At 40.5% G+C, this 27,782-nt stretch overlaps 1 protein-coding gene across 2 annotated transcripts; it reads left to right on the forward strand.

Annotated features, from left to right (window-relative positions):
- The first annotated feature begins 981 nt into the window (after window positions 1–981).
- SLC16A14 (solute carrier family 16 member 14) lies at window positions 982–27,567 on the forward strand. 2 transcript variants are annotated; one of them, XM_073358778.1, is made up of 5 exons: window positions 982–1,310; window positions 9,418–9,694; window positions 13,443–13,586; window positions 19,096–20,091; window positions 27,165–27,567. In XM_073358778.1, exons 2-5 carry the CDS (start codon window positions 9,433–9,435, stop codon window positions 27,311–27,313), a joined length of 1,551 nt encoding a protein of 516 aa, XP_073214879.1. In that variant the 5' UTR covers window positions 982–1,310; window positions 9,418–9,432; the 3' UTR covers window positions 27,314–27,567. The 2 variants fall into 2 exon arrangements, with proteins under 2 accessions (XP_073214879.1, XP_073214880.1); XM_073358779.1 differs by lacking the exon at window positions 13,443–13,586.
- The last annotated feature ends 215 nt before the right edge of the window (window positions 27,568–27,782 follow it).

Consider the following 27,782-nt stretch of genomic DNA (forward strand, 5'->3'; position numbering starts at 1 on the left):
CTGGCTGACAACTTCACTCCTCTAGCACAACGGAACTTTCTACAATAAGGTTTCAGAGTAACAGCCGTGTTAGTCTGTATTCGCAAAAAGAAAAGGAGTACTTGTGGCACCTTAGAGACTAACCAATTTATTTGAGCATGAGCTTTCGTGAGCTACAGCTCACTTCATCGGTTAGTCTGTATTCGCAGTTAGTCTCTAAGGTGCCACAAATACTCCTTTTCTTTCTACAATAAGGGTAAAGCTTGTCTGGCCAGAAGATCAGGGGCCAACCCAAGACTGTAGAAGGAAATCCCAAATGAACTAAGGACCATTGCAAACCTCATCATCTTCTGTTGTAAGTGCCATGCACATTTCTTTGACCTTGCCTTACCTAACAGAAACATCTAGCAATATATATGAAAATAAAATGATTCCAAACCAAAACACTCTACTGCACGCCCTTCTCCCCTGATCCAGAGGATGAGAGAACAAACAGGTGACAGATGTTAGTCCCCTTGTTTAATGCACTGCTGGAAAATACTCAACTACTACCGTGAGGAGCATGTTATCAGAACCTATAGAACAGAATAACATGACAGTATCCTCCTTGGTAAATTCACTCTCAAGAATGCCTCATTAAATGCCACATTTGGACAGCTGGACAGGTGAGACTCTGTGTGGTGCTTTGAAAACTCAGGGGTACATTTAACTCATTTTCCCGATGAAGGAATATTTTTCAGCACACTGCATTTTGCCAATCCTGCAAGCCTTACTCCTGGGGTGGCTGGAAAATGTGTGCTCTACCACAGCCACAGGGAAGGTTACACAGCCTAGTGAAACTGAATTGCCATTAAAAACTTGATTACTAGCCGCTTTTATTGGATTACCTCTTGTAACTCAGAGCTAGATGTAAAGTTCCAGTAATAACCTGTGCAGCGATAAACTTCATCCGACCACAAGAGTGTGCATGTGAGAGGACTGCAAATCTCTTCCCCCAAACCAGAATTAGCCGGTATCCTTGGCACATGAGAGAGCGTGCAGATCTGAAATTGCCCTGAATGGATACAGGATCATGCAGAAAACGAGCTGTTCTGGGGGCAAAAGGGCAGCGATCGGCCGCAGCCTCCTCCCAAAAATAAGCCCCAGTCCAGCACCCCTCCGGGCCAAGGGGAGGGAACCGGCTGGCTACCGGGGGGAGGTTGAGCGGAGCCTGGGCTGAGGATGATAGGCAGGACGGCAACAAAGCCAGGGGCTTGGAGGAAAGCTGCAAGTTTCGGCGAGAGCCAGGACTAAAGCCCTGCGGGCGGCAGGGCTGGCTCGGGCCCGGAGCGGTGAGTACGGCTGGGACGGCGCGCTCCAGGGGAGGCTGCTCTAGAGGCGGCGTGGATCACAGGGGCTGAATGGCACCGAGACATGGCGAGGGGGCAGGATCCGTGTCACGGAGCCGCACAGGGAGAGAGGGAGGTTCCGGAAAGGGAGCGGAGCTCAGCTCAGCTCAGCTGCGTGGGGAGGCGGCACCGCTTTGTCTGTGGCTCCGGGCGAGAAGCGCTGCAGCAGCAGCAGCAGCGGGGTAACTAGCGGTCATTCTTTGTGCTACCGTCAGGCAGAGGGAGGCTGCAGGGCTGGTAACCTGCCCGAAAGCATCATCACGGCTGGAGGCATCTCCCCTCCGCCACCGGAACGCTCTCCCGCTGACAGCGAAGGAGCAGCTTACTCCGTTTCCTCTTATTTCCCTCCTTTCCCCCACACTCAGGGGCAACCGTTAACCCCTTTGCATTCAGTGATCTCTGGGGTCTGCCAGCCTCTGTCTGTGTGTCTGTCTGCGGAGGCTCAAGTTCTGAGAAGCGTATTACGTGGTATTACTTTCTGAGTCAATGGTCCTGATTTACATTTTGTGGGGGACATACGATCTGAATCCTGGAAACCCCACATGTACAATCTGGAAAAAACATCCATTTCCAGGAATATTTTCTAAAACCATTTCCACAACAAGCATTTCATTAGATGTAAGGCTCTCCTTTACTGGAGCCCAATGGGAGGGAAAACAAATCTGTTCTCAGATCTTAGTTCCATATTCTGCTTCCCCTAATAACCATGTTACATGCTCCTAGGGAGAGAATAATATCAGGAACAAGATCCATCATACAGATCCTATAACAACATCAAAGAGTGAGAAAAATAGCCAGAGAGCAAGAAAGATAGCATTGTAGTTGAGGCACAGGACTAGGAGCATGGAAACTTGTTCTTGTTCTCATTCTGCCACAGACTTCCTGCATGACCTTGGCCAACTCACTTAGCCCAACATTTTCAAAAGAAGTCTCCACACTAGATTGCCTTCATGTTTGACTGTGCAAATGAAGACAGGCATGATTCATCTAAGTGCTGAATATTCTCAATTCCCCTGAAGTCAGTGAGGTGTTAACCTGAAAATCAGGCTAAATGTGTTTCAAGCTCGGCAACCAAAAATTAAAGCATCCAAAATTGGAGGCCACTTTGTAAATGTTGCCCTTAACTTTTCTGTGCCTTGGTAAAATGGGGATATTACTATTTAGGGTACCCAGCAGGGGTGTTGTGAGGCCAAATTCATTACTATTTGTAAAACAATTAGAGTTCTTTGATGAAAGTTGCCATAAAAGTGCAATATTCTATACTTTTAACAGGAAAGATAATCAACCACTGGAACAGTTACCTGGGGATATGGTAAATTCTCCATCACTTATACTCTTTAAAGTAAAGTATACATCAAGACTGGATGTATTTCAAAAATATATGCTCCAGTTCAACCACAAGTTGTGCTAGATGCAGGAATCACTGGATGAAATCTATGGCTTGAGTTATACATGAGGTCAGAATAGATAATGATAATAGTTCTTTCTGGCATTAATATTTATTAAACTATTAATTCACCTGAGAAGGCTGTTAACATCATGCAAAAGTTGCTTCTCATTCTCCTCAATTAGTTAAGTGAGATAGGCAGACTCCTAACAGTCCTGCATGCAGAAATCCCATTAGACTTAATGGGTCTTATCTAGTAGATGAAACTGCTATGTTGGGTGCACACTGGATGAGCAGCCTTTGAAAATCTAGCCTTGTTTTACAGAGGGAGTTGCTAGGTCCTGAGCACTTTAAAAAATCTGGTTCTTATTAATGTGTCTAAATGGGAGCTGAGCTCTTTCGAAAATTTGGCACCCCTTATGGGTGCTGAACATTTGAAATCTGATTCTAAGCTCTTTTGACAAACTGGCTCTTAGAAGCTACTCCCACATCCAAACCCAGTCACAGGTGAAGGGAGTCAGGGTGGGGGTATCATGCCTTGTTGTTGTGACTGAGGACCTCACAATCTTGTTTGGTTGTGGGAAATATGTATGGCTTTGCATATAAACTGTTGGAACTTTTGCTATAATTTCTTTACTATTTTGTAGTTGCAAAGAGTGTCCTCTGCTTTTCTGACTTCTAAGGTACTACATTCTACTTAAATACATCCACAATACAATGCAATAGGTCAGGGGTGTGCTGAGTCATGAGTGAGGAGAGCAGCCAAATGTCCAATCCCAGCTCTGTTTATCATTTGAGAGTTTGCACAAGTATTGCAAGTGACCTTTCCTGCTTGTGGGTATATTTACATAAAGATTCTGGACTAAATATAAAAATGAGACAGAATCCAGTTCATACAGGGTAAAATAAGCATTTCCCTTTTACCCAGGGTTAATGGATGTTGTTGCAAGTCTGGCACTAACTCAGATCACTTTGTTATATCAGTTTATTTGTTTGGGGCCATCCTTACTGTTGTCAAGTGAGCAGTTTCTTTGCCATTGTAAATAGGATGAGTATCATTAGACATAAGTCAAACTGAAAAAATGTTACTGTTTCAAGTCATTTTTGTTTTAAATTATTTAAAAAATACACAACATTCATTCGTGTCAAAAAAGAAAAAAATGACTATGTACAGTATCAGTATTTGGAAAGTTTGATATACTGTTCAGTGAATATATACCCCACATATAGCTAAATCAAGACTACATTTTCAATGACTAGTGGTTTGGGGTGCCTCAATCTTTGGGCAATCTGAGACAGTTCATAGGGCTTGATTGTGAGAGAGTAGGTACTGAGCATTTCTGAAAACCAGGCCCTTTAAGGTGTTTCAAACTGTGTACTCAAAATTTGAGGCACTGAAAATTACTCTTTATTTTTGAAATTTAGGCCATTAATATTACTTTGTGGATTCCATATAAAATCTATGGAAAAGCTGCACAGTTAAGCACTTGAGATCAGGAAATACAAAAACTAGGGTTCCATATTCAACCTTCACAGATTCACACTTATGGGCAATCTTTAGTGAGATGATGACATATTATTTCTGAAACAATAGATTATGTCAATCAAACATTATTTTCTACAATCTTAGACAAATGGTGTAATATATTGCATTTTTTCCCATTCTTGTATCCCTCATTATTTTCATTACCATAATCATTCAGTAGATCTTTATTGACTTAGACTTCTTATACAATTAGTTCTCTTCTCTCTTGTGTATGGGCCAGATCCTCAGCTGATGTAAAAGAGCATAAATGGAGCTACACTGATTTACATCAGTTGAGGATCTGGCCCAATGAATTTTAATATAGGGATAATCTGAGCCTTTAGGCTCACTGGGCCTTTGTAAAGGGTGGTGTGTATCTTTACCACCCAGGAAGAACTCCAGGAAGGAACTGTAACTCAGAGGCACAATCCCTGTCCTCTTTCCCTGTTGCTTTGAAGACAAGTGGGTATTAAGTCACTTCACTCCTTTTCAGGGCACATCTGCTGGAGCCTGACCATTTCTGCTGGTGTGTAGTGGAGCACAGCTATGGCATTCACCAGTTCCTCCAGCCCATTTGATTGTGGGGGGGGAAGTATGGAGTCCCTGCTCTCATGCATGTAGTGGTCTTTATTCCTTCCTACTCCCCTATGTGGCCTGGTGAGGACTAGTGACAATCTAACGGAACCCATAATCAGCAGCCATGTACTTTAGATTTGTCTTTCAACTATCAGCGCAACCTTCTTTACACATAATTCAGTGAATGAGGCATTTCACTGTGCCGTTACCTCAGCTGAACACAGACATGTTCCTGTGTTCCTTAGTTGCAGTGCAGCCGGTGCCACAATTAACTATGAAGGTAACTGAGCTACAAAATTAGACAGCTTATGTATGCAAGCAATTTTTTACTATTGTTTTGTTATACTTAATCTATAGTATACTGTGCAAGTACAGCTTTCTGTGTATTTTTCATATAAGCTGACTGGCGCACACACACTAGTACGGTGTACTGCAAGAAGCTACACGTGTACTGCAAGAAGTAAATGATCATATCATTAAAGTCAGTGGCCAAATCTTCTGTTAATGTAAACCACTCTTAACTCCACTGACAACACCCGAGGAACTAACCTTGTATTATGATGCATATGTAAAAGGGATCAGAGTTAAGGTAGGGCTGAATACTGTAACCTTGATGTCTGCATTTTTTTTTTACTTTTGATTACTTAATCTGCTTAATATAGTTTTTATATGGAATTTTTTACATAGAGGCAAGACATAAAAAGAAGTTTTGCTTTTGACAACTTTAAGTTCTGCTGGCTTGCAAATAATTGGCAATAGCATGTGTAAATGCCATAATCTGGAAGTGTTTGGATAACCTCTTTCCTGGTGTCAAAGTCAGATTCAAGACTCACAAATTTGTCAGACCACTCTGTTTATTAGCAATGCACCCAGATATGTGTGAGCCTCCTGCCAAAGCTCAAGCTAACTTATTTAAACAGATAAGGGAAAGCCAATTTAACATAAGAGACAAAAGGAAGAAGAAACTAACAAATATACATACATATCTTATTTGCATACTAACGTTTACCAATCTCCTAGCTCAGTCTGAGCTCTAAGTTAATTAGTTTGAGGACCCATTGTCTCACACGCCTTAATGTTTCTCTTCCTGACAACTATATTTCAACAAATCCTCCAAGCAGCATTTCTTTAATGAATTATAATTTCAATATAATTCATTCTACTTTCACACTGGGCACTTTAGGAAATTCACAGGAGATAATTTCTCTCTTGTAAATCTTTGTGGAACTTTTAACGTGCATCCCTCCTGCACATCTTAAAAAGTGGGTGAGATCCCTCTTTCAACCCCTGGCAGTCTTTACCTGGTTGTTTAAAAGAAATATTTACTGGTCAAATTATGCTCTCGGCTTCCTGAGTGTAAAATCTTGAGTGATGTCACTGACCTGGAAACTGCTATATTTGAAAACAGAATTTAACCCAGAAGGAGCCCTGATATTGACATAATCTTTTGGCAGTGGGCACTTACACTTTTCTTTATCAAAAACTTCTTACTAGGTTTACCGGATAGCAACTGAGAAAAAATAGGATAGGAGGTGGGGGGTAATAAGCATCTATATAAGAAAAAGTCCCCAAAAATGGGACATCTGGTCATCCTACTTCTTACTAATTTGGAAATAAAATTTAATAGATGAATTCTATAAAGTTTCAACGGTTCTTCCCAGTCACTATAGAAAATAGTTTAGTCCCAGGACAACTACATTTTTCCTAGGTTGTCAGATTGCTATAAGTTGGCACAGAGAAGCCCTTTTCCAGTGCTCTTCCTAAAATCCATTGGATGGAGAACCACTCTACTTTATCCTGTAGTTTTGAAAACTGTTCATGGAGATGATTTAAGTGGGTACCACATATTTTGCTGTGTTACAGTAGACTTCCAAGTGTACCCTGCTAAAAATGGTTACAGCGTACTCACATTACACTCAGTCCAGCTTCTCAATTGTTTTAGAAATGGGAGGTGACATACAACAACAAAACTCAGTGCTCTTACTTTATAGATTTTTATTTATTTATTTTTGTAAAATATCATGGCCTGAGGGAAGGAGCACAGTATACATATTGAAGTTTGCTCTGAGCAGCAAAATGCCTAAGGCCTGTCCTGCTCCTAATACTACTGTAATATTTGGTTGCCATGAGCACTGCTTCATTATAGTATCTTATCCTATCATATTTGCCTATGACCCATTAATTTTATTTCTTGATTCTTATTTTTTGGCATTAAGGAGACACTGTACGAGTTCAGAATCAGTTGCATACTACGCTTTGCTTTAATGAATTTAGATATTTTGGACCCAATTTTCCTTTAATTTACACCAGTGTAAATCCAGAGTAACTTCGCTTATCTTGGTGGAATTACTCTGATTTATACCACTGTGAATCAGAGCAGAATTTTATCTAGTGGGCCAAATTCTGTCCTCCTTTATACCTATATAGCCTTACCAATGTCACCATTCTGTGGGCTTTGTCTTGTTTGTGCCTTACCTATTCGGTCTATTTATTATTGTTTATGTGTTTATTATTGTTTGTGTGAGGCTGTCACTGAGATGTACTAGAAGGCAACATTTGCTCCACTGAATTTAATTTATCATTTGAATTCTATAGGAACTGGATTTTGTTAGTGATGAACAAGGTCTCATTTATTGAAAAACATCACACATATACTTTTAAGTTATGCATTTAATCTCTTCAAAATAGCTATTGTTTCAAGAAGCATATTATACTATTAAATGTGGTACATAGAATACCACCAGAAATTGTTTCACTGTTTCTAATATATTTTCTTTTGTCTGTTTCTGAAGCCACCTCCTGTTTCCATTTCTTCATGGCGAGAGAAAAAACACACCTTATCTGGTAACTTGTACCACTAAAGTTCCCAGTCTCCATGGAAACCTCTGTGGTGCTCCACAGTATTGTAACATTTCAATACATCACAGGATAAATGGAGAGTTGGCTCGGCATCTTGACTCGTCCAGTTAAAAATTGCCTGTGGAGTCACTTGAAATTATTTTGATTATTTCTGGGTTGTGCTCTTCATTTGTGGGGACTAACAAACCCAAAGTCAATTTAATTTATTTGAGACCCAGTCCTCCATACCATATGCACCCAAACCTTCCCACTGTGCTAGATTCTGATCTACATTGACATAAATTTGGAGTAACTGACTGATCTCAGTGGAGTTACTATGGATTTACACCAGCATAACTGAAAGCCTAACAATATAATTATATATCATACTGACTTTAATGGGAGCTTGAGTTGTGCAAGGAAGGTAAGATCAGGCCCCTGCTCTATAATTTATGTAAGCAAAACATCTCGAAGATCACGGAATCTAAATATTTTTTCATTATTTTCTTCTTTCACTCTTGTCCCACCAATAGTAAAAATAATAAATCCCAAGATTACAAGTGGTTTTCGCTGCAGAAAGAATGGTAATCTTTTATTTATTATTTCCTTTTCATTAAAAGCTTTATAATTTTGAACACAAAAACACATAATCCAAGTTTACTGGGAGAGCAGAAGATGCTGCATCATATATAGATGACACTTGTCCTATTATGGGACCACAGTCACAATCCATGAAGGCTACACATTTCCAGTCTTACGTGAGTAAAGTTAAAGCAGAAACATATAGGCCCAGATCTACAAAGGTATTTAGGCTCCAAACTTCTATTTGTGGATCTGGGCCAAAGTGACAAACAAGGCAAATTATAGTCACACATACATCACATAGGTAAGTACAAAAACCAGAAAGACACAACACACACAGTGTATGGTTTTCCATGCGTTTTATATTTAAATTTATTGAAATGCTGTTATACTACTAAAAACCACATGAAGGACATATCTGCATTGAAACGCAATAGTGAAAATATGGCTATGGTCCAAATTTGTTATAACAGTTTCATTTTTAAAAAATCATGATCTAAATCGTGCCCCAAGCCCTCCATGTGTGGCTCTCATCCCTTCCACATGGGAGAAAGGGGTACCATTCACCTCTGCAACACCGTCCCTGCTTCATGAAACCCAGGAGTGTGTGGGGGAGTAGAGTAGGCAGGGCTATCCTGAGACTGGCTAAGGGAGAGATGCACATCATAATCCCACAGATTTTCTCATAGAAAACAGTACATAGAGGTGGTAAAAAAAATTAGAGGTTCAAAAATGTTAATTTTCAAAATATTTCAATTAAAAAAACAAACAAGAAACTTTGAAAAAAAGTTTGTAAAATCCTCCTCCCCCATTTTTGGAACTATAGAGCTGGTTGATACTTTGACATTTCAAAATGTTGAAAATGCAAAACAAATTCAGAAATATTTGTGTAACATTTTTTTACCGGCTCTAGCCGGAGGCTCTCTTACCTATTTACTTGTAGAAGTGGAGTTAAGGTTGTGGCTGAATAATACTGCCCTGCAGTCCTCATACTGTTACTGTATGCAGAAACCCCAACAAATGCTGAAAAATAGGTTGGGGAACTAGTTTAATCTATACTATTAAAAAATAAAAACAAATAACTATTACAAACCTGTACCTGTTTTCTGTGCATACTGAAAGCATTTTTTTTTTTGTTTCAGAATACTGTGGGGAAAATGTGCACCACTCAAGAAGATATTGCATATGATTTTGAAGATGATTCAAAAGATAAGACTAAGACACTTAAGCCTAATCCAAACATTGATGGCGGATGGGCTTGGATGATTGTCCTTTCTTCCTTCCTTGTACATATACTCATCATGGGGTCACAAATGGCCCTTGGAATACTTAACATGGAATGGCTTGAAGAATTCAGTCAAAGTCGAGGCTTGACTGCCTGGGTTAGCTCCCTTAGCATGGGTATTACATTGATCGTAGGTACGTTCCAATATAATTATATTGCAAAACTGTATAGGTTTAATGTAGTATTTCCCCCCATGCAAGTATTTTCTTGCACTATTCAAATATGGTAACTGAGTAGGCCATAGTGTTCTTGGACTATAGTTTTAAAGTCACCAGGCCAAATTCAGTTGTCTACCACAGCAACTAATTTGGGCTTTGGGGCTAAAAATAGACATTCCCACTGGGGTTGGAGTCCAGGCTCCAAGCTCCTCCTTCTAGAACTTGGGTTCCAGGCTGATCTCTAAGGTCTACACTGCTACTCTTAGCCCTGCAGCCCAAGCCATGCAAGCCTAAGTCAACTGACCTTGGCTCTAGGGTTTTTCTTTGCAGTTGTAGACATACCCTGGCATGTGAGCCATGTAGTCAGAGGGAGGCAGGGAGCAGCAGTGAAGCTGGGGGAAACAGTGAGGTGAGGAGGAGCAGTAGGCAGTCATGTAACATACATCTGATGGTCCCAGCTAATTACCTGGTTGGTTGGATCAGGAATGGGAAAAAATAGTCCCTCCAAAAAGCTTGGAGTCTGTCTTAGAATCTACTTGGGAGGTCAAGAGGTAAGGCTGGGAGGAACAGAATTAGGGACTGATTCTTCACTGTCTGATGCTTTGTGCTGTCATTTACATATGTGCAAAGTGAGCGCAAAGTCTTATATCCACTTTGTGCTATACACCTATTTTACACAAGTGTAAATGACAGCACAAGGTGCAAGGCTGTATAGAATCATATTTAGAGTCTGTCTGAGGTGTGTACCACTAGAAAGAACAGCCCACCTGGAAGAGGGGAGGCTTGGAGGAAGATGGAGGAGTCCCTAAAAGACCCCAAAATATTAGTGTAGCTGGGTCCCATTAAGTCTTAGTTCAACCCAGAAAAATGAGTATATTCTCTAATCTATGTTATGTGAAATGTCTGTCAATACTGCTGGAGTTAGGTGTATACATCCTACAGGATTAAACTTTGTGCAATCTCAGTTACTTCAATGGGGTGCCAAGGAGTCCAAGTCAGGGCAGGATTTGACCAAACCTCACAGAGGGCAAGGTAAATCTTGAATCATGCTAGGACAGTCCACATTTCCCTGTATCTTCCTAATACTCAGAAACTGTAGTTTATTTTTGGTCTTCAAGAATGAAAGGAAAACAAGTAACTAAAGTATCTTTTAGCTGAAATATTGTCAATCATTAATAATTAACAATGAAGATAATTTGGGATACAAGTAAGTTCCAAAGTCACAAAAGCTTATAATAGTTAAAATATCATTAAAATCACTAAAGCTCTCAGAGCAGCATTTAACCACTTATCCTCTGTGCTTATTTACATATTTCTTTGTCAGAGTTTTACAGAGAGGCCTCTTATTTTCAGCTGAGTGGTGGGATGCACCACCTGCCTCTGCAAAAGTTGTTACTATCACTAATACTTAAATCAGTGCAGGGAATTCTGCTTTCTGTGCTATTTAAAGGCTATATTATATATATGGCAAGATGTTGGCTTTCAGAGATCTGTACAGTGACTAAGCTAATCTAGATCAACAGGGTTGCAGAAGCAATTCCAATCCTTCTCTACATGCCAGGTGTATTTATCTGTTGCATGAATGCCTGTGAGAGGGCTTTCCAGGTCTGCACTCCCAAGGATATAAGGTGCCATGTTTTGTCTGTTAAACAGACCACATTTATTTGTTCCCCCCTTCACCTGAGTGTAAATAGATTATCCTATAGTACCTGTCACAGGCTCTGTGAAACATTTATAAGGGTGGTTAAATAACAGCATCAAATGGGATCAACAGGACAAAGTGCCATGATAGATTAAACAGAAACAGGACCAATCCCCAATTTTTGCCCCAAATCCTTAAATGACCCCCTCAAGGATTGAACTCCTAACCTTGGGTTTAGCAGGCCAATGCTCAAACCACTGAGCTCTCCCTCCCCACCACTGCATCCATGACAAGCAGTGCAGGGCCATCCACTGAGCCTGACTCACTAACATGAACAGTTTAGGACCAATATTAGAAGAGACAGTAGCAATTTAAAAGACTCTGACATCCTGCTGAATCTTATAATTTTGTTAGGTACTCAGGTACCTAGGTAGAATAAACACATAATTTTGTTAAATCAAATGCAGGAATCACATTAAAAAAGCAAAACATACATCTCATAAGCAAAGGAACAGGATGTTTATGTGCAGTAATATCAACCACTGCTCAAGATACAAATCTTACTTCATGCACACTAAATACATAGACATTCTACAGATATGCATGCCCCTGAATGTGACAAAAGACTTATACTGTGGATGTTGTTTTCACTGTACATGGTGGAGTTCCTTCACCCATGGTATTTGACAGTGGTTCATAGACTACTGTCATCTGCCTCCTCACTAAGTTTGCTGAGTGTTGTGATGCTTGACATTTCTGAAAGTTGATGCGAGGATCAAGGATAGTTCAGAGTGAAACATCTGGGAAATGGATTATATCATTCACAAGGTGTTGAGGGATGTATCCTTCCAAGAACATCCAGGATCAGCTTGATATGATTGGTTGCTAATTTATGCTCTGATTTACCATGGACAAATCCCCGTGAGTAGGCTTATAGCTACTCCAATGTGCTGCACTGGCACTGGAGATATACTGGGATGTTATAGCTGGCAAGCCCTAGATTTAAGTGTCAGGGAGCTGTTGAAAGGGTGTTCCAGAGGGCTCAAAAGTTTAGAATTCATTTTCCTTGCTGTCCAGAAGAGCCCATCTGTTGATCTTTTCTCAAGAATTTAGTTAATGGGGAATGGACCAATTATGTTATTAAATTCTGTATATGTACCTAAGTCATAACAGAGTACATTGTATAGATCAGTAAATAAATCAAATTAATTAAATACAGTATCTCCACCGCTCCAGAGACTGTGAAACAGCAACAAATCAAACTAAAGGGTGGATCTTTTCTGTAAGATATGGCCTTCATTTTCACACATTTTGAGTCAGCACAATGTTTCTCAGCTGTAATGGATAAAATGTTTCATTTCAGCTGGATCATGACACCTCTGGGAGAGAGAAAGCCAGTGTGAATGTGGTCCTCGAGTTGAGGAAATCTTTCTTTAGAGCAGGGAAGCAGACATTTTCACATTGCAACAGACAAGTTAGTTGGTCTTCTGCTTAACTCACATCTTGCCTAATGAATCTCTTGAGGAATGTAGATTCAGTGGCTAGAATCTTCATTCCACCTGAAACTACAGTGTGTGGGGAGGGGAATACTGCAGGTAGAGGGAGGCAGTTACGGTTCCCTCATCCCAGAGGAGCGGGGGTTGGGGAGAATAGCTGGATTGGGGAAGCAGCTACACCATCACTGTGGACCTTCCTCTAGCAGAGAATTAAACTCCTGAGGGGGAATTCTTTGCTGACCGTTTTTCACTAATTTGGTAGAAGCAGCATGAAGTGGACTTAGGAGCAGGATTCTGTGGTCTACTAAGCGTTTGCACTATCATAAGCCACTGCAGGTGAAATAAAGAACTTTGAATTTAGGTATTGGCAGAGTTATTAGCCAAGGGCCTAAAGGGATTAACTGAATGACATTTTTGAGGGCCTAAAGGGGTTAACAGGAAAAAATAATCCTTTTAATTGCATTTAACAATTTCAATTAAACTGTTTCATATTTTGTTTGAAATGATAATTAAGACTTTTAATAAGTTTCACAGTAAGGGCTTTACACTAACCTTTTAGCAAATTCTTCTTCATGTTCTGTGACAGGTCCTTTCATTGGTTTATTCATTAACACATGTGGGTGCCGCAAGACAGCAATAACTGGCGGGATCTTGAATGCCCTAGGCTGGGTATTGAGTGCCTATGCCTCAAATGTACATTACCTCTTCATTACATTTGGTGTGACAGCTGGTAAGCAATATTTATATTTGGAAATTCTTTTAAATGGTGTCAGTGTCTTCTGGAAGTCTATTTGCTGAGAACATGAGAGAAACGAAGATCGCTCTTGGGTCATTTTAACATTTGATTTTTTTTAAACTTCTGATAAAGTGATTTTAGGTGGGGAAATACCATTTAACAATTTTTCTTTTAGTTTGCAAGCACAGTTTTAGTTTTTTTAGTTAGCTTGCACAGTCAGACCAATGTTATTGTTCTATAGTTTTAGACATAATAGGCAAGGTTCTGCTCTCACTTGGAGGTCAGTGGAGTTATTCCAAAATTAATACTGAGGCAAGTGATAGATTGTAGTCCAATGGGCCTGATTTCTATTCCACACCGTTTTTACATTAGTGTAACTCCATTGTCTTTAACAGAATTATACCAATGGAAGTGAAAGCAGCGTCGGATCGAATGGCTATTTTTGTCATGCAAGTTCTATCATTCAGCATGTGAAGATGTTTTGTCAGTGGTGGGATGGCATAGAGGTCACCCAGGCATGCCACCTTTCAGTCAGGGATGGCACCACAGGCAGGTCCTGCCTTGGTTTACAAACAAGTCCAGAAAGACCTTTTTTAGTCAGAGCACCCCCCCTCTTCCAAGGGTTTAATTTATTAGTAACAGTCACAAGCATAACTAGGACCTTACTCAGATAAACCGGGGACATTTGTCATCTCAGGCTCAGTCCTGCTAGTTCCTTCCTTCAAGATACTCTTTCTTCCTGTGCCTGGAAACAGTCTCGTATTTTGTTCTGGAACTTTTCCCCATTCCTTCTTTAGATTCCTCCTTTTCTGTGCTTCCTTAAGCAGGAGTCCTCAACTTGGAACTGTGCTGTATTCCTTCCCCCCCAGCTCTAGTCTCTGAAAGTCGGTTCTTTTTATCAAATCTTCTGGTCCTTCTTAAGCTGGAGCCCTCAGTTCTTCTTCCTGGAGCTGAGTCGTGGGTTAGTCAACTGTAGGGCCTTTGCCAGCTTCTCCCTCAGCTGGCTCTTTCCCTTAATTAGCCCTCTAGGTACTCCACAGATCAGCTTTTGCCTGCTGATATCTCCTAGTATCTGCTCTGATATGAGGGAGGAGGCTATCTTTATGCTGGTCCCCTTCCCCCAGTTTATCTGCAATTTGTTGGGGGAGAGGGGAGCTCTGCCCCACCCTCTCCGAAAGGCTCCTGGGCTCTTAAAGAGACAGTGATGGGATTTACTCCCACTCAACACTCATTCCAAGGATTGTTTCCTCTCTATCCATATCTCCCTTAGCTATATATACACACACACACACACACACTATATATATATATATATATATATACACACACATACATAACACACACACACACACACACCCTCCACACTTTATATCTATATATAGATAGGATAGTCTGCCCTTTAAAGGCAGTTTTGCCTAGAGGTCAGCCTATCACAAAGCTTCCCCCTCAAGAGCTAATCTATATCCAAAATGTAGACTCGATCAAATTTATCATTTAGCCATGTTCCCCAGACAGGGAGGCACTTTTTGTTTAGCTGCTACCAGGAAGTCAACCAGTATGCTTGGCAACATCCTTATCATGGCAACCAGTCCTTGGCAATACCCTTATTTTCATCAGAAAAAATTAAGTAACCAGGATCTGAGGTTCTCTCTGTTGCATGTAGCCCATAGGATGCATGTGGTCATCCATATGCCATGGCATGTCATAATTTACACCAGGCACCTGTGTACCTAGATGGTAGAATCTCTTTGCCACCTCCTGTGTTGTCAGCTTATAGTATCTCACTTAACAACACCCACTTCTGTTCTTTCCTCAGCCACGCTATTTTATCAATATGTGAAAATAACCTTTATCTTCCTTTTTCTTTGGGGTAGAGCTCTTTGCTGGGTTTTTTTTTTTTTAGCAGGGGTATGGTTGTGGCTTTGCCTTGTAGCTTTGTCACTGTCGCATGTCTTTGGATTATGATCTTAGCTTCAATCAACTGATGTACCTTCTGGCTCAATCCATCTTTTTGTTGTAGCGGCTTCACCCAGCATGATTTCAGTTCTTTTCACAAGGCGGTCACTTCAGCCTAGAGGCTCTCCAGCTCTTTACCTTTAGCCAAATTGGTGTAACTTAACTGAGATGCAGCCAAACCTTTTTACCATACGACAATTTCTCTTGCTCTCTCACAGAAAATGAGATAGGAATGTCAGTTAATGGGAAAACCATTTACACTTTTAATGAGCACAGTAGAAGAATATAAATTAGTGTGTGTGCGCATATATATATATATATATATATATATACACACATACACACACACATACATACACACACACACACACACTGAAATGAAGGAATTGTAGCAAGCCTAAGAGATGACTAAACTTATAAAGGAAGGGTTTGGTGATATGTTCAGGGTGAGGACTACATCTTTACAGCACTATACCATAAGCAAAAATCCTTTATGTACAAAAAAAGTCTCTATTTGCATAGATAGAGGAAGAACATAAGCCTTTGTTGAGCAATGACTTTAGTACACCAAAGGTGTCAGTAGGCTGCTGGCCTGCCTCCCCAGACCAAGGAATGACACCACACCCAGAATCTGGTTCAGGCCCTTTTCTCCAGGGCTTCAGCTTTATTACTTCTACAGAAAACTAGTACAGCACATCAATCATTCCAGCCTCTAACTCCAGAGTTTTCTACAGAGACCTACTGTTCCCGGGAGGTTTCTACTGTACAGGACACCTGCCTGAGAATTATTCACAAACCCTCCTCTTCTCCCTTACTCCCCCATCCAGGGGCTTCTTACCAGCGCCCCCCTGCTCCTGGAAGCTCTTACCTCAGTTCTTCTTCTAACTCTCTGCCTGGGAGTTACCCTGCTCTAGGGAAACTACTTCCTATAACTACTCTTTCAGGAACCTCCCCACAGCTGTCTCTCAAATAGCCTACTTGTTGGCTTTCATAATCATCACCTGATCCATAGCTTTTCAGTCTCAGCTGGGAGGTAGCTGAGTCATCACAGATGAGTCTGGGCCCAACTCCCCTTAAGGGATCAGCTGCCCTGACAAGGACTATCTTTCCAAACTCATTAGTCACATATTGTAGATTGTTGTAACTTCTCAAATGGTCTGAGCTTTTAACACACTGGTTGTCTGTCACACACTAGAGTACCTCCAATCCCAGAATCCCTCATCAGAAGGTAGTTATTCACAGCTGTGAGACAGGATGGCAGACATGACTGCAAGGAATAATTAAGGGATAATTTTTGTGTTTCTTATCTGAGCAACACTTCCATTGAAGAGGCTCTGGATGTAATGTCTCTAGAAAGATGCATTTGCAGCATGAAGCAAGGTATAGTTCAGGCTCTCACTGAGCTCAACTGGTGGAAAAAAGATTTGAGTTTTGGTCTTTCCCAAAAGGATAAATCAGAAACTACAAGTTGTGTGAAAAAGCTAAGAGTGATGAATATGGACAAAATAAATCTTTTTGGAAATTTTGGCGAGATTGAAATGAAGCTGCCTGCCCCCAAAAATCCCTTAAAGAAATTTCTACAAAATCCACAGAATTTCTGTAAAGAATTTTCTTCTGCTTTTCTATTATGGTTGGTATCATTTTATTGATTCTATTAGAGATCACAATGATATCAAAACAGTAATGTATAATTAACTCTCATCAGGGCAGGGAGCCTTACCTGTACGACTCTTTCCTTATATTTGGAGTACCCTTAGGTACAAAGGAATCAATTCTCTTTTTTTCATCCTGTCCAAGGAAACCAGACCAAAACTTTTGAACTGCAGAATGTAATATATAGAAATAAATAGCTAACATGAAAACCATATCTGTGTTCTCTAGAGGAATCTGACTGGATGTTTCAAGTGAGATTGAGAAGAACTGAGACACTATCAGTGGAGTAATTCTGGTAAAAAATTGGAGATATCAGGGATATTCCTCTGCAATGCCATAAGACCTCCCTTCACTGCAACACCAAAAAAGGTTCCCACACCTGTTGTTTTCTCTCCATTGCCCTTAAAAAAGGGCCTCCAGCACTTACTTACCTTGGCCTCTGACCAGCAGTGCAGTTAGTGTTCAGGTGGCTCATTGCATGCCCACCCTCCTGCTAACACCATCAGTTTATTTTTTTTCCTCTTCCCAACTCCTCTTGATGTACAGTCTTCCAAGACCCACCTATTTCCAACAAACTCCTCCAATGTCTTCTCTCCAACCCGCAGGCTCATCTCCATGAATCTCTCCCATCTTTCTCCCCAGACTCATTCACTCACAAAGCCCCTCATTCTCTCTTCCCCAAACTGCCTGTCACCCCAGGCTCTTTCACTTCCCCCGCATGCTTCCAGCTTCTTGTACCTTTCCCAAAATATCCCTCTTGGCTTCCCCTATGTCCTCTCCAGTGCCTGTGCACCCCATCAGCTGTCTCCCCTTCATCGTGGCCCCACATCCCCCATAGCTGTGTCTCCTGGTTTTGGCCTAAGGGAAGGGACTAGAGGGAGCCAGACCCTTCAGCTCCTCAGACCCTCATATCTGGAGGGGAAGGGCCCATATAAGGATCCTGAAATGCCTGTCCAGCAATGGGAGAAGAGGGGACAGAGAGCCCTCTGTTGGCCGGAGGATACAATTACAGCTGCCCCACCTATCTATTAGCTGATATGGTAATACCTTTATTCTTAGCTTCTCCTCTCTGTCCTCTCCCCTACACAGCCAGCAAAAATCAGGGGGCAGAAAGGGGGAAGAGGGAATGGCATTGTCAGCCCCCTCCCTCACAGCTGAAAGTTAAGGGGAGATGTTCCCCTCTGTCATCTTCTATTATTACACCTATAGATACTGTGTTGCATGCAGTGTTGCAATGGGCTTTGGATCAGCAACAAATGCAGCCCATGGAGTTCTAAAATGTATCCTACAATCACCCCACTCTGTAGTTGCAAAGTGAGGAAAAACTGACTAGCTGCAAGTTTTCATCACTCGTGAACTTAAAAATCAAGCAATGTCTATTTGCTGTCAAATAAGATACAGGTACAAGAAAATATTATGGCTGTGTGCATATACAATTAAAAATTAAAATCTATGTACATTTATTGCCACCTCTACCACTGACTTGCTGCATAACCTTGGGCTAGTTACTTGGGACCTGATTTTCAGAAGTGCTGAACGCTCACAGCTTCTGATGATGTCATATTGAGATATGACTGCTCAACACCTCTGAAAATATCAACAGCCATTAGCCTCAGTATGGCTCAGTTTTTCTATATGTAAAATGGGACAATACCTACTTTGCAAGGATTAATTAATTTGTGTTTGGAAAGTACTATGAATACTGGATTAAAATAAATGATAAATGCAAAGTATTTATTTATTATATTTATATACAAATTTGGTATGGTCCTTGTATTACTGGTATGTTGCTAATGTGGCTCTTGCTGCTGCAGAGTTTGGGCATCCCTGTTGTATACCTTGCTAAATCTGGATGATTTCAGTAGAGTAGCATGTGATGTTTTTATTTTCACAGGTGTTGGGAGTGGCATGGTTTATCTTCCTGCAGTGGTCATGGTAGGACAGTATTTTCAGAAGAGAAGAGCACTCGCTCAGGGACTTAGTACCACTGGAACAGGGTTTGGAACATTTCTAATGACCATTTTACTGAAGCATCTGTGTAAGGAATTTGGATGGAGGAATGCAATGTTCATCCAGGGTGCTGTGTCTCTGAACCTGTGTGTCTGCGGAGCGCTCATGAGGCCACTTTCTTCCAGGAAGGATGCCAATGAAAAAGGTGTTAAGAGAAACAGTAGTGAAGATTATCATGCAAAAGCTCTGTTCCACTCTGCAAAGCCCATAAAATCTAATGGGGTATTACATGAAGAGCAAGAGAAAAAAGAAGGACCAGTTAATGACAAAGTGCTTGATAATATTCAAGCTATGAAGTGCAAAGGTAAAACCAGACGTGGAAAGCATTTGTATGCTCTTTGCATTCTCAAGAGAGTGAGCCAGCTGACTGTTACAATCAAGAAGGGGTTTGGAACATGGTACTCCAGCTACTTTGGGGCTGCATCACTTTTTACTAATAGAGTATTTGTGGCCTTTGTGTTTTGGGCATTGTTTGCATACAGCAGCTTTGTTATTCCTTTTATTCATCTTCCAGAAATCGTCAAACAGTATAATTTATCCACACAGAATGATGTATTTCCTTTGACCTCGATTATAGCCATAGTTCATATATTTGGAAAGGTGATCCTTGGAATCATCTCTGATTTACCCTGTATCAGTACTTGGAATGTCTTTCTGACAGCTAACTTCACTCTTGTCACCTGTATTCTTATTTTGCCATTAATGCATACATATATTAGCCTGGCAATGGTTTGTGCCCTAATAGGATTTTCCAGTGGATATTTTTCTCTCATGCCTGTTGTGACTGAAGATTTAGTTGGGATAGAGCATCTTGCAAATGCTTACGGCATCATACTTTGTGCCAATGGGATATCTGCACTGCTAGGACCACCATTTGCAGGTAAATAGTTCAAGTTTCAAATCAAAATGCATATCTGTGACTATATCTGAATTATTATATACTTGTGATATTATAATAATGTGGATAACAAAATTACAGCAGCTCCCAGTCTGACTAGTGTCCCATTTTACATGTATGTGTTTACAGAAGACATTCCCCACCCTCAGTACAAACTGCCATCCTTGCAAGTCATTCTAGCTCTGTTACAAACTATCATTTTTATGGTACATTGTTTAAAATAATTGTATATAAAAATTTTCTAGCATAGAAAGGGTTAACATACAGGGCCGGCTCTAGGTTTTTTGTGGCCCCAAGCTCAGGTGGTGCTGGGATTTGCAGGTGGTGCTGGAAGCAGAGGGAGTAATGTCACCTTCTCCCAGCGCCTGCAGGGGCTTTACCTCCTCCTCCGCCCAGCTGCGCAGAGAAGCCCCGATATAAGGGGTGGCACAAGGCAGCACAGCAGCTAGTGCGCAGATGAGGCAGCGCAGCCCTGGCTCCCCGGCAGGACTCGCCCTCTCCTCCCCAGGTAGCGGCTGGGCCCTGGCAGCTCAGCATCCTGGGGCTGAGGCTTCCCCTTCCCGCTGTGGCCGGGGGCGCGGTACCCTCGCCCTGTCTAAGTGGTGCAGCTCCGAGAGCGCAACTGCCCCGAAAAAAAAGCGTGGCTGGAATGCCGCCCCTGAAAATGTGCCGCTCCAAGCACGTGCTTGCTTTGCTGGTGCCTAGAGCCGATCCTGTTAACATATTTACTCCTGTGTTTGTGTATCACAGTTTACACTTGAAGCATGCATATTTCCAGATGAGAAATATGCTGTAGTAAGAATTGCCACTGTGCATCACGGGAGGGAGATTTCATCAGTGGGGAGCACAGACTGGTTTGTACCATCACCTTCTATGGTGGGTCCATCAGGTAGATTTAAATTGTGTTTGTGCTCCAGCAGCATAGGCTGCCCAATGGATGTGCTGATAAAGCTCATCACCAGCTGCCTTGGCTTTGGCCGATTATCAGCCAACACTGTCCATTTTGGGGACTATATTGCATGCTCCCCCTCACCCCTGGGAGAAGTGAAGTTGCAAGCATTGCTACAGCTCCCCTCAAATGAACTTAGAGGGAATCAAACCCCTTCACTGTAAGATATCCAGTACAAAGGAATGGGGAGGCAGGTGACAAAAATACTCCCTAAAAATAATACTTTGGCCCAGACTGTGACTGTCTTTTTTGGGTGCATGAGTCAGAAGAAAGCAATAAGGTGCAATAGGTCATCTTCAGTAGGGGATAGCATGGTCACTGAGCTGGGTTAGAGCCACCACCAGCACTGGGAGATCTGTAGTCCCTCTCTCTTTCTCTGTACCTGTCAGCACTGCTGTAATGACGTAGACAAGAAGACATGCTGAATCGTTTCAAAGGGGAGCAAAACTACAACTCTTCGGTGCATTTTCCCAAACCCTGTCAGCCAGAATTGAGCCCAGTAACAGTTAACATGTACATATCTCAAGGGAGAATTTGGCCTTTAAATAATTTAAAAAAAGATACAGTGATTGCTCTAAAACAGCTAGCCCTTCTGCTTTTATATTATGAACCAATGTGAATAACATGGTAACAGGAGTTTATTTTATGTATGGTGTTTTGTGTTTCAAACCTTTTGAAACCATCTGAATGCAGAATTGAAGTGCATCAGTCAAGGAATTGAGGTTGCCGTATGGGCTGTCACGATGCTGAACTCACACTTCTTGAGAAAGATCTTAGAAGGACTTAAACTATATGTGGGTTCTTAAAAGCCTTGTTTTCCTTGAACAAGAAATGTGGACAGCTCCTTGAAATGTGCTTGTACAAACAGCAGTTGGAACAGTGTCCTGACTTAACCTGCCTGGCACAGATGTGGTATCAAGCATTCCAAAGGGGAAATAGTGAGGCAATAGCGAAGACTAAGTGAAGCAACAGTTGGCTTCAATTTCCAGTGTTATTTTAGCTCAGATCTGTTAGATGCAGATTGTGGCAGGTATATAATTTTGCGGCCAGCATTGGTTAGCGTCTGCAAATTTGAGCCCTCCTTTATTCTAAACTTTCAGTGGAGAGAGTGAAGCTATTTTTAGAGATTGTTCAATATAGAAAACATATTGCATTTTAAGTTTTTAGGTGATCTACCACAATCTTAATTTTGTTAAGTAATATTGTTATTTATTACTTGAACTCAGAACACCAGGATGTGAAGATATACAGAACAAGTTTTCTAAAATATCTCTTTTCAGTGAAACTGCAGCACTTAAAAACATTTCTCATTGGCACATGTCTGCCAGAAGACTTGCTTGTGTTGATCTTGGGCAGAATTTTAATAATTTAAACTCTATTTCTCCTCTTCTAGAGGCCCATGTTCCATAGGAGGCCAGCATATCCCCGAAGTAGGGTGGTGTTAGCCACAAAGGTGTATGGCCAGAGCTGCCTTGGCAGTTGTTCCATAATTGTCCTTTATGGGGTTTCTTCAGAAGCATCTAATTCTGGCCACTGTCTGTGAGAGGATATGGAGCAGATGGAACATCGATCTAACCTAATATTACAAATCCTATGTATTGATTCAGTGCATCTCTTCAGAAGTATCTGTTAGCAGCATTCCTCTGAGCTCTGGCCATAAACTAAAGCTTCCCCCAGTAGGGAGTTACACAGAGTCACCTGGAACCCACAGCTCCAACCCTAAAACTTCCAGAATCTCAAGGAATATAAAACCAAATCCCAGTTTATTAACAGTAATAGAGGAAAACAAATTAAAAAAACAAACAAACAAAAATCAGGCAAATCCCATACCCTGAAACTGGGCTCTTTAGTTAGGCTCTTTACTACAGGCCATTGCTTAACAAGAGCTTCCCCCACACTGATTTCCCCAGACATCTCTTTTAAGCTTAAACTAGTTGCTGAATGGCTGGGCTGTCACAGGGGTGTGTCATCTGGGCCAAATAATCCACCATCTGTGCCAACTGCCTCATACAACCAATAAAATTGTTGCATGCAAATTAGCTAAATGTGTAAGGGTGGTGATAGGTTAAGTTACCTCTGCTGTCATAATGGTCTAGGTTCTTGGTGTGGCATAGATACATGCCTTGCTGTCACACAGGTGTAATTTGTAAAGTAAAAAATGGTTGAGAACTTAAAAATTGGATGGCAACAGACCACAAATCCCAGTGATGATTGAACCTGCTGGTATGTTAAACAAAAAGAGCTCTCAACCATGCTTGTAGCTGTTTCCATTGCTTTACATTGACTCAACAGACATTTTAGGCTTCATAGTGACACAGACAATCCAGCAATATTATTACATAGACTGTTATATAGATAGTGGAGAGGATTCCTAGACTGCACACCTGTTAAAGGAATAGCACTCTACTGCACTATTTATCTACCCTATTTGTATGAAATCTATCACCACAGCATCAGAAGAAGTCCTTATAGACATTAATATATTTATCTTTACAACACTCCCGTAAAGTAGAGAAGTATTATCCTCATTTTACAGATGAGGAAACTGAGGCACAAAAATAAGGTAACTAGTCCAAGTTCATACACAAAAATCAGGAGTAGAATCAGAAATTAAACCTAGATCTCTGGGTCTCAGTCCAGGACCCTAACCACAATAATTTAACACCCACAAATTCAATTGCCATTGGTAGTAGGTAGCAGGAAGGGGTAATGTACGACTCCTGCACCAACTTTTATTAACCTGGCTCCATGATTGACTCACTCAAGAACATAAGACTTAAGTAGTATAATGTTTTAAATTTACTTTTAAAAAATAAATTGTTTTCAATCGTCTTATGATATAATTAACCAAAACTACATTTTTGCTTTCATTCATTCTGATGAAGTGAGCTGTAGCTCATAAAAGCTCATGCTCAAATAAATTGGTTAGTCTCTAAGGTGCCACAAGTACTCCTTTTATTTTTGCTTTTGATACCAGAGAGTAGTTTCATTACATAAACATTTATTTTGTAACTAGTATTAAATGCAACATATATTAGGTAAGGTTATTTTCTTGAAGGAGGGAAATGATATTATTTCCAACATTTGGTCTAAATAATGTACAGATCAAGAGTCTTGTTCATGAGACAATTTTTCATACTATTCCACAGAAACTCTATCTTCCTGTGGGAACAGTGACAATACTTTGCATGTTATAGAGCATTTCATCAGAAGATTTGACTATGTTTTACAAATATTAATTAGTTATCACAGCTACCCAGTGATTTGGGTAAGTATTTTATACCCATTTTACATTTGGGTAAACTAAGCCACAGAAGAATGTATTGAATGCACAAGATCACACAATGAGTCAGTGGCACAACTGGGAGTAGGACCCAGGACTTTTCTTTAACTATTAGACAATACTCTGTCTCTTGGAAAATAGAGAAGATGGTGGACTGTACTTTTTCTCTTTGTCCCAGTAAATTTTATGCTTTGTTAATTCAGCTGTTTTTTCTCTCATGAACAAAGTTAACCTCCTAATTGTGCAATATGCTGGGCATAATTCCAGGAGTAGAGGAAGAGGGGTGCCAGCAGGGAACAGAGCAAACTAAAAGAGAAGAGGAGATACCTATGCAGTTATATATAAGGCAAATTTGTGAAGTCATATTTAAAAGAGATTGTCAACATTCAGCAGCCCAAATAAAAGGGTCACACATTCTGACAATGTGCATGCCTGTTTACGCCATAATTAATTACCATTATTAGGCCCTGATCCTGGAGCTCTTATGTGCACAAAACTCCCATTGAGGTAATTGGGAATTTTATATGACTGAAGACTGCAGGATTGGGCCCTTCATGACTTGGGCTCAATTGTATCTTCAACCAATCATATGCAACACCAATTAGAACGCATGCTGTGGTCCTTTTTAAGACAATACTCCCATAAACATCAGAGGGAGTTCCATCTATGCAATGACTGTCAGATTGGGCCTATTGACTTCACCTGGAACTGTATGCATGTATTCAAGTACCTGTGTTGGCCTTCTGTATTTAGTACCAACTCCATCACCTACAAAATCACATACATATACCGTAGCTGGGTTAAGTAAAATAAACTGGGTGAAATTCACCCTGTGCACAGTGCTAGCATGAGTCCTATGTGTAAGTTAAACCTTCATGCTTCCCTTTACACAGAGGTGAATTTCACCCAGAGAGTTTTTCTGGACTTTTGAGTTAGCAGTCCTGACAGAATAGATTTTTTCCATTTAAAATTATTTCCTTCACCTTTTCTTTATTATAATCAGAATTTTTAAAACAACATGCAGAAGTGGCAGGGACAATATGGGTCAGAGAAAGAACAATTAAATAGGGTTAGCCAAGGTAGCCCCTTTTGTACTCAGAGGGATGTTAGAAGCAATTTGCTTTATTCCTATCTGTAGCTGCTGGTATAGGATTTATATTTGTTGTCTGGGCTGGAGTTGATGAAGATTGGAGAAACAGAAGCATTCAGAATTTGGTGATCTAGCTTTGCTATTGGGATTTATGTACCAAACAAGGATCAAAATCATACATGAAAGAAATTTGAATAAAACAGAAGGTTTGAGTTACAGACTTTAGCAAATGAACAGTGTAGGGTCTTCAGATACCTATATCACATATCCAGAGACTTATGGGAGCCTAGGACTAATTTAAACTAATAAAACTCTACCTGAGTTTTGAATTTTTGAGCCATTCACTATCTGTGACTTGTTCTAGAGCTTGGATGGAGGACTGAAAACATCTCCGTTTACTGTTTACATAGTTAGGATGATTGAATAGCAGATTGATTAGGAGTCTGGGAGCCAGGAGTTCCTAAAGTTTAATACCACCTCTGCAACTAACTCACAGTATGGCTTGGGGTAATTTCTTACATGTAAGTTTCCCATCTGTAAACTGGGATAGTAATACTGATCTTTCAATATGTGGCCTGATTCTCCACTGCCCTGTACCTTGTATAACCATTTATACCTGTGCAAATGTGAATGTAAAATGGTCATTCTGATTTAGCGGCATTTTACATCGATTTTCCACAGGTGTAAATGACTATACCAGGTGCAAAATAGTGGAAAATCAAGCCTGTAAAGTGCTTTGTAAATATTAAATATTAAATTAAATACTAAATATCAGTTGAGCCAGATCCTTACAGTGTAAATCAGTATAGCTCCACTGAAGTTAATGAAGCTATGCTGATTTACACCAGCTGAGGATCAGGGTGTTCCCCAGTGCCTCTGTAGTACAACAACATGTTTTTAAGTTTACTTACAGTTAACACATTCATTGACAAAACTGATATTTTCACAGTTTTCTATGCTTTATTCCAAGAAAGGAGGCTGGATACATATGGAAATAATGTTAGTAGTAGTAGTAGTAATTTGATCACATTTTTCTAGTTATGTGAAAACATTGCCCAAAACAAGAATGGATTAAGGCAGGAAGATTCCAAGTGGAGGGGCCTAAGTTTATAGAAAGAATCTATAAACATAGGCCCCTCCACTTGGAATCTTCCTGCCAGACTTCTAGGATAGCCTCTTGTTTTCACCCACACCTGAGTCCTGGCTCTTTCTGGCAAGTAGGTAGCTCAGCCCAAACTCCCATTCAGCCTTGTGCTGCATCACAGCCTGATGCTCTCCCTCTGAATCACTTATGTTTTCTGTCCCTGGATCCAAAGCATTCTTCCTTAAGCTTCCCCGTCCAAAATGTTTTGAAAGTCCTAACTCCATATACCTCACTTCAGACAGGGAGTGAAATTCTCCCTTATGGAGAGGACCATCAAAAGGCCTGTGCATATCCGAAGCCCCATTTTGAGGATTTAAATGGGATATAAGTGATGCACAGGCCATGGGTTGGCTTTCTGCATAGGACTGAATAAATCACTGGTTTTTGTTAGTTCATTTCTGTTATTATTGTCTAAAAGATGGAGACAATTTCCACTTCATTTCTTTTTTAGAAAAAATTGGTGACTTGAATGAAGTGTCACATAATAGGATGCATTCATGAGATAAATATGCAGTGTTTTTTGAACATTCCTGTTTTATGTTTCTCTGATATGCTCCCTACTGAAAACTGTCTTGTCCTTGTTTTGCAGGTTGGATCTATGACATCACACAAAAATATGATTTTTCTTTTTACATATGTGGTTTGCTTTACATGGTAGGAATAATCTTTTTACTCATCCAACCTTGTATTCAAAAGAAACAATCAAAAGACAAACCCACTGAAAGCACAAAAGTATAGTTCAATTTATGGAATGTTTTGAAAAGAATATATTGGGTTCATGTCTCTGTTATATAGCAGTATAAAATTGTTATTCTTACAAGACCAACTGCATTGAAGAGCATCACAGTGAATAATGAATGAGCTGCAAAGTGCTGATATTAAATAATTAGTGGAAATGTGCTTGTAAAAGCAAGTTGACTGTCATACTTATGATTCTTTGCTTAGAACTGTCTCTTTAACAAATACTGATGTTAAGAGCTTTCCAGATGTAATATTGCTATTTTTACATTTGGTCAGTGGTTGAAACATTAGTTCTGATTCACAAAAAGAAAAGAGGGACTTGTGGCACCTTAGACACTAACAAATTTATTTGAGCATAAGCTTTTGTGAGCTACAGCTTCACTGATGAAGTGAGCTGTAGCTCACGAAAGCTTATGCTCAAATAAATTTGTTAGTCTCTAAGGTGCCACAAGTCCTCCTTTTCTTT

This window comes from Lepidochelys kempii, chromosome 9 (genome assembly GCF_965140265.1).
Source record: "Lepidochelys kempii isolate rLepKem1 chromosome 9, rLepKem1.hap2, whole genome shotgun sequence".
NCBI classification, from domain to species: domain Eukaryota; kingdom Metazoa; phylum Chordata; order Testudines; family Cheloniidae; genus Lepidochelys; species Lepidochelys kempii.

Bases quoted from the DNA above. Each gene is read 5' to 3' on its own strand.
- SLC16A14 (XM_073358778.1), top strand. From the start codon at position 9,433: ATGTGCACCACTCAAGAAGATATTGCATATGATTTTGAAGATGATTCA. The intron at 9,695-13,442 runs GTACGTTCCAAT...GTTCTGTGACAG, and splicing joins GGGTATTACATTGATCGTAG to GTCCTTTCATTGGTTTATTC. The intron at 13,587-19,095 runs GTAAGCAATATT...TTATTTTCACAG, and splicing joins TACATTTGGTGTGACAGCTG to GTGTTGGGAGTGGCATGGTT.